Source organism: Trachymyrmex septentrionalis, unplaced genomic scaffold, assembly GCF_001594115.1.
Source record: "Trachymyrmex septentrionalis isolate Tsep2-gDNA-1 unplaced genomic scaffold, Tsep1.0 scaffold53, whole genome shotgun sequence".
Classification (NCBI taxonomy): domain Eukaryota; kingdom Metazoa; phylum Arthropoda; class Insecta; order Hymenoptera; family Formicidae; genus Trachymyrmex; species Trachymyrmex septentrionalis.
The window spans coordinates 2240964-2253376 of NW_017305705.1; the positions used below are offsets into that span (position 1 = coordinate 2240964).

The following is a 12413-nucleotide window of genomic DNA, read 5'->3' on the forward strand; positions in this document are numbered from 1 at the left end:
ATACATATATGTAATGGCACACGAAACGCGTAAGCGTCACGTATCGATCGTTGCGCAATTAAGCGTAGTAGAGAGTGAAGCGAGATGACATCTGCATGTTGCAAGCTTTCTCTGATGGATGACAGTTCTTGCTGTTTTGAGCGACGCGCCGATATTCGATGATATTTTGATAGCTAGATCGACGTTGACACAATGACAAGTTTGCTTCTGATTCGCGAGAGAGAACGCGGCTTACGCGGCGCAGAGTAGTATCGTAGAGACAAGAGCATGACTGAACCAATACTTTGATGGATGATGCCATCACTCGGGCTTGGCATCAATATACGAATGTTTGAAGGAACGCGCTGACAGCAAGAAAAATAAGTGTCGCGAGACAACATTATTATATTGTCACGCGCTCTATAAATTTAATATAAATTCAATATAAATGCGTGTTGCTGCAAAGAGGCAAAATCTTGTTTTACATTTTTGTATTTACATTCGAAATGTTTTACAAGTTTTTTAGCAAATTCTTTTTACAGATAAAAATGCTACTATTTGCTAAATATTCGTGAAATATATTGTCATTTTTTTCCCATCAACGATCACAGTTTTAAATTTACCCGTATCGAGCTTTTATTCGTTAATTAATCTTTGTTTTTGCGTGTGCAGCGTCAAAGAGAGACGATCATATTTGTCCAATCACTGGTGCGGAAACACGTGAGATACATCGGAGCAGTAAGTTGCGTCGCTCGTCTCTCTATGACGACTCGTTTTACGAGTACGGGAAAGGAATAGAAAGAGAGGAAATGGTAGTTCTCGTGACCACGAAATATAGTCGAGACTGGTCGGGACCCTTTTGTCGCTACAAAGAGCGAGCCCGCGGCGTGGAGCCCAGCGGAGCGAGGGGCGCGTTAATACTAAAAGCAATAAGCAAGGAGTGGTCACGGTCGGGCGGGGTGCGGACACAGGGTTTTCCGAAGTTATTGTTGTGACCACTACTATTTCGCCTCGGCTAGCGTCTCTACCACCCTTTCTTGACTCGCCTTACTAAATTAAATTTTGCCCCGTACGCGGAAGACTGCGTAACAAAGACCCGGGAAAGTTTGTTTGTTGGCATCGAAAGAAAATTATACAGAGCTGATTCTCTTGAGTATTTTGCATTGTGCATCTCTTGATTAGAAAATTTTGTCTCGCCGTTTTTTTTTTTTTTTTTTATATAAAGTAACAATGCGTTAATTTCATGAAGTTTTTGATATCAATACGTAACAAATATCTTTAATTGAACTAACATAAGAAGTCAGTGTATAAAAATTATTATTTTTCTATATATTGATGATATCAGTGAAATACGCAAACGTTTCGATCCTATAGGTTTGGATCCTCCTCAATATATACATTGATAATATAATGATATATAACTAATTTCATATCGTTAATGTTCTTACAAAACTATCATTTTTGCATCAATGTCCTTATTGAAAAATGTTAGGCTATGATGTTGTCGTAAATATCATCTTATCTGTTAGTCCGTTTCAACGATGCATTAAATTGCCAAATTTACTAAACATTACAATTTTTTATATATTTTTTGAATTATTAAAATTTGTGGTGTCAATTTTCAAATGATTACTTAGACTTATATAAATGTGATTACATAAATGTGATATATGATTGGAGATATCAATCATATTTTTGATAGGTAAAAATACTTCCTAAAACTGATGTAGTGTCACTTTATATCGAAAAAGAGCGGCGAGACGAAGTTTCCTAATCAAGAGATGTACAATGCAAAATACTCAAGAGAATCAGGCCTGTATAAGTACCATCGATCAAGTTGCGTTCGTTAGAAGTTGGAGTAACCTCGAAGTAGAATAACGTTTACCAATTCTTCTAGCGTATGGATGATAAATCGCAGCACATTTATTTGCGTTTGAAAAGATATTTTTTCAAAGGGATACTGAAGTTTTACCAATCAAATGCGACTTACACACATACGGTTTACAATACAAACATGATTTACGAGACAACATATCACTCTATACTATATACTTTTAAACTTTCTAACGACTTTTATATATATATATATTTTTTTTTTATTTTACATCTGACTCTGTCTTTATTCCGAATATATGACCTACATAACTTTTCTACGAAAGTTATAAATGTTTTTATAAATTGACAGCATTGATCGCCATATTGAAAAAAAAAAGGGAAATTTATAATTTCATAATTTTTTTTTCTGCTTTGAACATAAAATAGATCAGAGCCAACATTAGCACATATGTATCTATTTTAATCGTGGAAGAGGAAATTTTAATTCTATGAAATTAATACAAAGTAATTATATTTGTGAGAAAAAAGGTTGTCGATTTGACTAAATGCGTTTAATTCGTAGTATTATTTATATATTTAGATTAAATATACGTAAGTCGTGTCAACAAAATCTCGTAATTTAAAACATATTATTTGTTTGAGTTAACAAATATTTGCTTGACAGCTCGTGACCGCTACATTTAGTTGAATCAACTGATATTTGTGATTCAACAACTTTTTTAGTGTAAAAAATAATATTTTTGTCGGTAAAAACACGATTTCAGCATCGCCTTAACGACATAAAAATGTTTTTGGTTTATTCTCTGTCATTTTATTTTGAACCGATTTGAACTGGTTTTTCTCTTGAGTCCAATTTTCCTTTGCTTTCTCGTTTTTTATATCGTTGTATACCGGTGTATTGCACCACGGTGATTCAGCAAACACGACGGGTTACAGAGTCTCCGTCATAAAGTGCAGAGCGGCGAACTCGCGCACGACGTGCTCAGAAAAAACGATCTCATCAGGATGTTTCGATTCGGGAGAATTGCATTTGGCGACGCCGTGCCTGGGGTTAAGCGTTGCCCGACTCCGAAAGAACTGGGTCATCGATCCCCAATGTAATTTTAAATTAGCGCATATATAGTATCAGTACACTGCTGCACATTTTATTTTTATCCCCATAATTCCAAAAAAATCCAGCCGTAGAAATAATGTTAGTATGGCACATCTCATTTTGCATCTCGTTCTATCCCGTTATTCGGCTCGGCATTCCGAAATTTTTTATTCGCGACAATCTATCAACATAATCGGCTCCCGGCTGATTCGCATAGTACACAATGAATCGCAGCATCACGGCATCGTCACTCTGCGTAATCCTCGCGCCGGCAATTTATATTAATTAGCCCGTTCGCGCGCGGGACCATTCGCGCTCAACATAAATTACCGCCGCTAATGATGAATGTCAGGTATAAACGTAATATTATGCAACTGTGCGGCTGTGTACGAGTGGTTGCCGTGTTCGGGGGTTGCCTTTACCCTCACGCTGCCAAGTAGAGCCGGGTCGTTAGAAGCGTGCAGTCAACCATACGTGACAGTGCGTACGTATACGCACATACACTCGTCGCGAAATCAACGTCACGTTTCTATACAATGATTACAATCCGTCGACACGCGTGGCGGTAATATAGCTACGATTCGACATTACCTTCAACCACGGTGATCACGAATCATTGATCAAAAATCAGCGAACCGTGCAATGATTACCGTTTTAATAAGTGCTTCTATTTTAGCTCATCTACGTCGTTCGTTACATGATGTACTGCTATGCGATTTTGAAGCGTAAGCAAATGTAAATGTAAATGGAGATTTGACATTATCAATGACATAAATGAGTTAATTAGTTTTTTCGGTAGATAACAGTTTCTTAACTATTATTATGGCTTTATAAAAATAAAATATTATTTAAAATTTTACATACCGTTTTAGTTTCGTGATCAGATTTAGAATTTTCAACTACATTATATTTTAATATAATTTAATCTAAATTTGCTTCATAGAACAATTAATACAATCTCGATGTTCTGATTTAGCAAAGATAAGGGAAACTTGTGTGTTTTATTCAGCGTGCTCTGGTAGCGGACAAACTGGCGGACAAAAGCATCAACGTTTTCGTGCACATTTAAAAGTCGAATAACAAGTCCAAGCACAGTCGATATAATGAATTAGTTGATTCATTTAGCACTTGCCGCTTTTATTTAGCCAGCCGGAGAATCTTGCAGCCTCTGTATTTTCACAGTCTACTCGGAAATCCAGACTTCTCTCCTATCTCCTCCTCTTTTTCCGTAGGCGTTCGTACACCAGACCCGCATACCAGTTCTTGTCTTTGCGAGGTGCCTTTACTCGATCCCGTCTCTTTGGTGCACCGGCCAAAGGAATCCCCAGGTCTCCTCCTCAAAAGTAGAAACGCTGGGTGAGAAAGGTTGGTTGCAATCAAGCGCGGGCGCGGACTTTGAGGGTGCTCCGTCCCGGTTTCTCACGGTCTGCATTATCTTCCCAGACTCCCGTCGAATTCTATCCTACTCCCTACCCTCTCCTCCTCCAGTTGAAGAAATCGGGGGATGATTTAACAACGAAGGCAGAAGGGATGTCTCTTCTTTCTCTTTCTCTTTTTCTTTCTCTATCTCTACTCGCGTCTTCCCTTCATCCCTTCTCATTCGGTCTTAGCGAAATCGCCATCGATCGTCGTTGAAAAAGGAGTTAAGCTTATTCGGTGGACGCTGCAGTGGATTCGCCTTTGCGATCGTTCCTAGTCACATTAGATTTGACGAGGATGTGATCTAAAAGCTCGTTCGAGCGGATAGTCAAACTACTAAAATTCGATTCGACATTTGTTCGAATGGATTACTTTATCAAAGAATGAATAGTACGGAAGTTTCGTGAATTATTGAAATACCGAATTATGTAATATCGTAATGTATATATTTGAAAATTGTTTCATCAACGGAAATACGAATATACATGGAATGTACATAATAATAGTGCGTAGCCTGTAGAACGTTAAGTGGCCACGCGATTTAATTCCGGCACGTTTGTTACAAGAAGTGACGGTACTTGGAATACTATTAGTTCTCTGTAACAATGGAGCTGCTTCGCCAGGTTGTATTCGTCAGTCACGTTGAATGACTGCTCCTCCGATTTCGAGTGACAACGGCACTTGAAATCTAAGTTTGCTTTACGTCTTGCTGATGTCTTAAAGCTCTCATTAGTTAGCTCGTCGTCTTCGACGAGCCCAACGACGGGTCTGGGGAAGAATTAGCGATGTCAATATTTGCGGTGCAATCAACTCGCTTCGACTTCCCATCCTCGTCGTCGATTTGCCCCTCTCCCCCCTCTCTGCTTCCCCTCTATTCTAGCTTCGACACCGATGCTGATTGTCATCCACACTTCCAGGCTGCTCGCCTGCGTTGTTGCTGTTGTCTTTTCTCATTTCGCTGGCTCGTTTACCTGATTTGTACATAGCGTCATACGATAGCACCGACGCCAGGTATCCGTTTTAGCCAAAGCAAATTTGGGGAACATGCTTTTTCGCGGAACAAATATACGTAAACGTTTATTTGGCCTTCCGATTGTCTTTATCATTCTCAATTTATTAAGTACAGAGTAGCATTATTTCATGTCGCATAGGTAGTTTTTTTTTTTTATATTTTCAACCGCGTTATCTAGCAAACTACAATGATATGTGACAAAGAATCCGCGCAAGGACCATTTGTACTTCTTACGTTTGACAAGTCTCTGGCAATTTGTCGGCCTTAAGAATGATCGAGCGTCTCGAAACGGATCGTGATGCCTGAGATGGCCGGCGGCGGTGAATCGCGACGATGAAACGATTGCGGCGTGGACGAAGAAGAGAAATGTTGAAATTAAAGTTTTCGCAAGTTATTTGAACGCTATCTGTGGCGCGTGTGGTATGAATCGAATGTCATTTGTTGGACTTAAACGAGTGGGCGGCGGCGAGATATAAAGAAGGTGGACGGCTAGAGAGCGGAGAAGAGGGGTTATAATGCAAACCCTTTCCCAGAAGGAACAGCGAGGACATCGAATGAGAGAAGGACCACATCGATGGAAAAGAGCACGTCAGCGTCGCAAATTGAAAGTCCGCATCCAGGGACCTACTATTTTCTCGTCCCTCTCGTACAAATCTTTGTTCGCGGCTGAGTCATTGTAATCCTTAGAAATCAAGGATGCCGATCGATAGTCACCATAGCCATCGTAGTTATCGAAAGTAGGTAACAATCATTGACGAACTGATTACTCGAATTTACTTTGTAAAAGTTTCATAAATTCTTCTATAAACTGCAATTTTTATATTGTAGCTTGCAAAATGGTTCGTTTAATTGCGCATTTATGAAATAATTAACGCTATTACATCGCGCTATTTCTCTTGATTACTTTTTCTCGGCAAGAATAATAGCCAAGAATAATGGACGAGATTCAACGACGAGGTAAATAAGACAAGGTCCCGCGATTGTCGCACGATCTTTGTTCCCAACTAGTCCTATTCGCCTCGACGGCATTTTCCTTTGACCTCTCGCTTTCCTCTTCGCTTTGCTTCCGTTTTTAGCTTTCCTCCCTTCTCTTTTCCACCTTTCCCGCTACTTCTCCCTCTTCCTCTTTATCTCTCTCTCTCTCTTTCTCACCTTTACCCTTACCTAGTGGCGTGACACATGGCCAGCATTTATAGCGCGAGATAGCGCCGGCGGTTCTCGACAGCGCCGGCAGATTTATCCTCCACGGTTATTGGAGTTATACAAAGGATTTTTCCAACTGATCCCATAAAGTATCTGTGCCTGATGCCCTATTATTTACGCAGCCGGCAATGGCTGATGTCGCGGAAGCTTTTCGCTCTTCCTAGTTTTTGCGCCGGAATGCGAGCATCGTCATGAGCTTGTCGCAGATGCTATTTTACGCTTCGTCGTTTTCGATTTATCGTAAAAACGATACTCGCCGATATCGCCTTTTCATCGAGTGAATTATTGTTGTCGTTGGGCATCGATGGCATAGAGTATGTAAAATTTTTTTTTTTCCCCGAGGAGACAATCTAGTTAGATTCATAATTCGAATGGAAATATTTAACCTTATTTGTTATATTTGAAACGACGGAATTGCTACTAACAGCGAAAAGAATTATTTTTTCAAGCGCTTGTTAAAAGCTTTTGTGGCAGCTATTCTAAAGTCCATCATTCTTATCACGCGTGTTTTCAAACGCAAATACTTGCATTGTCTGTGAACTGTACGCGTTACGTCGGCCCATCGTTGTAGTGTTTATCCCTATGCTCGCTCGTTCGTTCATTCGTTCGTTCGTTCGTTCATTCGTTCGTTCATCCATTTGTTTGCTAGCGACGAGTTCGTACTGCGTTGTTCGGCATTAATGGATGGCCCCTGTTTCCGTACGTTTTATCGCCAACTGAAGCTCATAGGTATCGTTCGAATCGTAACCGCTGGAGCCAAAACTGGCCGAAGCATTGATCCAGTTCTGTAGAGAATCCAGGTGAATAGTACGGTTCCACTCGTTATCTACGGTGATCCTGTCTTTGAATTCTTTTCGGTTAAAAACGACTTACAAATCCTGAAAAGATTAACGATTCTGGTGGAACAGAAGGAAACGATAGATTATCAGAATGCGCATAGTATTGGATATACATGCGTTATGTGTTTGACATATAACGTATGGAAAAAAATATGCAAATTCAAGTATCATATTAGACCGCGATGTGAACAATACAATCGTTAAGAAATATTATAAAGGCTAAACGGTCAAGCTGGATCTTTAGTGCTGGAACAATATCATGTGAATTTATATATCACAAATCCAATCCTGCAAACTGCGTCGAATTTATTTTTAGTCGAATTTATTTTAATCAAAACGCAATCCTAACAGAACTAGAATAATAATATTACAAATTAAATTGACAATTTAATATTATCGATGTTCACAGGTATTTTTATAATAATCTTTAAACACTTTGAAATCCGTAACTAATTTTATCGCGAAAAATATTACCTCGGAAAAAGTTACATATATTAAATAACTGAACTATTTTGAAAACTAAAGTATTTTAAATGAATAAATAAAAATTAATAATTTCTCAATTTAACAATGCAAAAAAGTAAAAAGGATTATTTTAAAATTTAATACTTATCGTTAATACTTGTAATCTCATTAAAGTGATTAATTAAATTCTGCATTGTGTGTTACGTTAGAATATCTATTTTATTTTTAACGGAATTTTAGCATGTATTTTATTTTCATGCATTCTGATTATTGGAAAATGGAATATACGTGACGGAAGAATATTTTCTTGGTTGCAGGACTCCGAAGGTGACACACCTCTTCACGATGCGATCTCTAAGAAACGGGATGACATGTTGGCTCTGTTGTTGGACCACGCCGCAGACATCACCCTCACCAACAACAATGGCTTCAACGCTCTTCACCATGCTGCTCTTCGTGGCAACCCAAGGTGAGTGCTTCGCGTTTTCAGATGTGACGCTTTTGTCCGCGACGCTGAATGCGCCGTTCTAGAATTTAACCGTCAGGTAGCGAGATTCGCGGTGAAGAGAAACACCAATAAACAGCTTGCGCCGGATAACAATTACGCGCGTCTCGTTTTGCAGACTTAATGGATCACCATGTATTTTGAGTATTTGAATGGTTGCGAGAAATATCTCGTTAATCATATGCATGTGATTATGATTTATTATTATTATGTTTGCGCGTTGATTAATATTTTACTTATACGCGCACAATTGTGACTGGAAATTTTTAATTAATATGATAGAAAGGTACAAGGTCTTTTTGTCTGAAACACGAGTGTTTAAGCGAAACGTTGGTCGCGAACAATGGGTTTTCTGGATACGAAGCTTTTTTCATAAGAAGTTACGAGTGAGATTTTCCAACGGCATGTCCAATTGGTCCGTTCTTTTTTCCGTCTTCTTTGTTCTCTTGTTCGACGAATCATAAAAGAACGTCGAACCACAGATGTTCCCGAAGCTGTCGTCGTCGACGATGTTCCTGTCATCGTCTCGACGAAGTCTAATCGATCCGGTCATTCTCGAGTGGTAGCGAGTCAATTTTACCTCGATTCTCGCCTCCCGTCTCCTCTCGTTCAATTTAGCCACGCGGACTCTCGGAGCTTTTCGAGATTTGCCCACTTCTAGTTATTACTTCTCGACGCAAAGACGGAGTAACGAGAATGAGACGAGGATATTCCAATAGGAACGATATCTAGTTTGAAACTACATTACTTGCTTGAAATAACATTATTTCGTTAACGACGATTCTACTTGCTTATCTATCCGAAATACATCGTCATTTAAAAAAGAGAAAAAGAATATTAAAAATTAGAGTTTCTTATTATTTAAAAGAAAAATCAAAACAACAAATTTATGCCTTTTTGAGCTAAACATGGGATGGGTTGATGTGAAGATACTCGTAATTTATTTAGTTAACATCTTGACATTTTGACCATACATTTCGATCCAAGCTTTGGATTTTTTTCTCTTTTTAACGTCAATGATATATGGTGTTAATCAAATGTATCGTTCCAACGAAATTATTACACTTCTCGGTATGATCATAAGTTAGTGTCTCGCGCTATGCTTAGTGCCGAGACATTACCAGTGTCTCCAGATGATCTTCGTTAAAACGCACGAATATTCAGATAATTCTAACGTTTGAGTAATCAGCATCTCATATTGTGCGCTTTAATGAAGATCATTAGAGATATACGGGAAGTGTAACAGTTTCATTGAAACGACACATTTGATTGACACCATATATTATTGTATTGATACACTGAAAAGGATTCGAAGCTTGGATCGAAATGATCAAGAGACAAGATGTTAAGTAACTAAATAAATTATCTTCTACCAACATTCTGTGTTTAGCTCAAAAAGGCATAAATATTGTTTTGATTTATCTCAATTGAGATTCGATTCTTTATTATTTTATTTTATTTTATTAAAAGAAAAAATATGTGGCTCTATTTTGCGGGGGCGATCTTTTTTTATCGTTTGCCATATTTTTTTTTGTTTTTACTTGAGAATGCGGGTCAACAAATTTGAAAACTTTCCATGCGGTATTGTCTTACTCCTGTATATTTTTTTGTATTTTTTTTCTTTGTCTCGTTTTGTCTGTCTTTCTTTATGTCTTTTCTGCTTGTATGAAAGATTTGTTTCAATATTTCGCGTCTGCTCTACTTTTAAATCCAGAAAATGGCGACACCGAATTTAGTAGTCCTATAATCATAATTGTGACTATTATGAAAGATTTACTTTCAACTCCTCGAATCATGTGAACGTCAGTGATTCGTAGTCGCTTATGACTTTCGCTTTACGACGTAATCGCTAAAATAACATGAAAATTTTTACTATGCAACGAGAAAGAGACGATATCTGGATTTGCAGGTTATTTGTCTAGACTTCCTTAATTCTTAAGTACGTTAGCAGTTCCGTGAAATGAAATTAGAACAAATTTAATTCTTTCATATATATAATAAATAAAAAAAGATTTCGAAATTTTATGTCCAGAAAATTAATCAGTGAACAAAAATCTCATGAATATTTGAGATTCTAATATACATATATTAGAACAACAAATTGATTATTATCTTGTATATGAAACGAAACTGCAATTTTTATCACAATATATAGTTGTATTAGTTTAATGCTCATTTTATTTTTATTTAGATAAAAAAATCTCTTTTTGCGGTTTTTTTTGCGCGATAAATTCTTTCAATTGTATTGTCATGTTCTAATTGGCAACAAGGAAGAATAAAATATCGTGGAACAAATTTCCCTGATAAATCACCTCGCATTTCACGCTTCTGTTGTCGCATCAGTGTACATAAGACAGCGTGTATTGGTACGCGAACATTTATCTTTGTTCCGTTGCTACCAGCTGGAAAAACAGCGAGAAGGGTGACTGAATAAGGTATTGTGAAAAATTTTCGATTATATAAAGAAGAGATGGATGAAGAGTTCGATCGATAGTTTCTGACATTGCTTTGATCGAATGTCTTGGTTCAATTTACCATCATAATCCGGGACTTACATTATGAGGAATTAGCGAAAACTCAATATTGCTGTCTTTATTCCCATTGCTCAGAGCGAACGATAAGGTTAATCGTCCGAAGACTATCGACGTCAAGAAACGTCAACTTTGCCGCGAACCTCTCCATAGCTGGGATAATTATAGCGACTATCTTACGTTAGGAAAGACGCTCGAGGGTGATTCGAAACTAATTCAGACTAAGATAGTTTGCGGTAAATGAGTACTCGAAACCGATGAGGTTTACTTTGCTTGTCATTATATAGACCGAAGAGCGAACGTTTCGCAGTGCGATGCCTTCAAGTAGGCACCGCAATCACAGAAACGTATTAGCGCCGAGATAGGCAGAATGTACTCGGAGCCGTACAATCAAGGATCGTTTGCTCTTCACGAAGAAATAGCGATCTCTGTTTCAGCAAAGCGAGACAAACGTTATAGTATTCGCGCGTGTTCGATACAATCTATACGGATCAGTCGTTGTAAGGGTATAGCGTTTTCATACGTGATTGCTCGGGCCGAATGTAAGTTTAAAGCGTCAGCAAGTACGTGTCCGTGTTCGTTACACCGGTTGCATTTCCAAAGTACACTTAGATAAAGACGAATGTCAGGTATATTCACTGCAACCAATTCCGCTTTCCTTCTTCTTCGTGTCCCAATATTCTTCCGTAGTCTTGTTCCCGGTCATGGACGGGTCGCGGCCTTTCTTACGGTTCTCTCTCTCTCTCTCTCTCTCTCTCTCTCTCTCTCTCTCTCTCTTTCTCTCTCTCTCTCCTTGCCACCCTTTCCTGACTCCTGCCCTGTTGGCCTTTTCTCGCGTTTGCACTCGCCCTCTAAAGGAGCCGCCGGTTTCTCTCAAGATCCGTGCCATAGCGCTCTGAAGCCGAACGAACGGACGTCCGGAGACGTAATTTCCTGCTCTCCTCTGGTGCGGCCTCCCCCCATTACCCTTCCCTCTCTTGCCACGTCTGCTGCTTTGTAAGGTACATTCTCCAAGGGTTGTCGACGAAACTTCTCTCGTTTTCCATGCTTCTGCCCACAGCTTCTATACGTTTTCAAATTAGGATCGACCAACCAAACTTGATTGTGAATATTCACAAAGCCTTAAATTTGCAATTATTACAGAATTAATCATGTGTTAATCATTTGGTAACAGAAAGTGGTGATATGTTATTTTTACGACGACGATATAATTCATGCAACATTTTAATTAAGAAAATCCTTGCATTCTTAAACTATTTCTAGTTAGGGAGAAATTCGATTAAAATCGCTATTAATTATTATTCAAAATACACGTTCTGTGTAACTTCATTATTATTATTGTTATACTAAATTGTCAATTATATTGTATTTATGTTTATTATTACTAAATCCATTGTCATTGCTAAACCTTTTTAAAGGATTATTGCCGCAACATAATAAATTTCCACTCTACTCCGTGGAAGCGTAGCACAGCATAGCAACGTGAAGTTGCCGTATAATAAATGTGCATCAGCGTTACATTATCAACGAT

At 38.4% G+C, this 12413-nt stretch overlaps 1 protein-coding gene across 1 annotated transcript in view; it reads left to right on the forward strand.

The window, feature by feature from the left end:
- Window positions 1-12413, forward strand: part of LOC108751992 (E3 ubiquitin-protein ligase MIB1) — a 433491-nt gene that overhangs the window by 44238 nt on the left and 376840 nt on the right. Inside the window, exon 9 of the mRNA XM_018492523.1 lies at window positions 8164-8315. Within this exon, the coding sequence (XP_018348025.1) occupies window positions 8164-8315 (152 nt within the window). The remainder of the gene's footprint in view (window positions 1-8163; window positions 8316-12413) is intronic.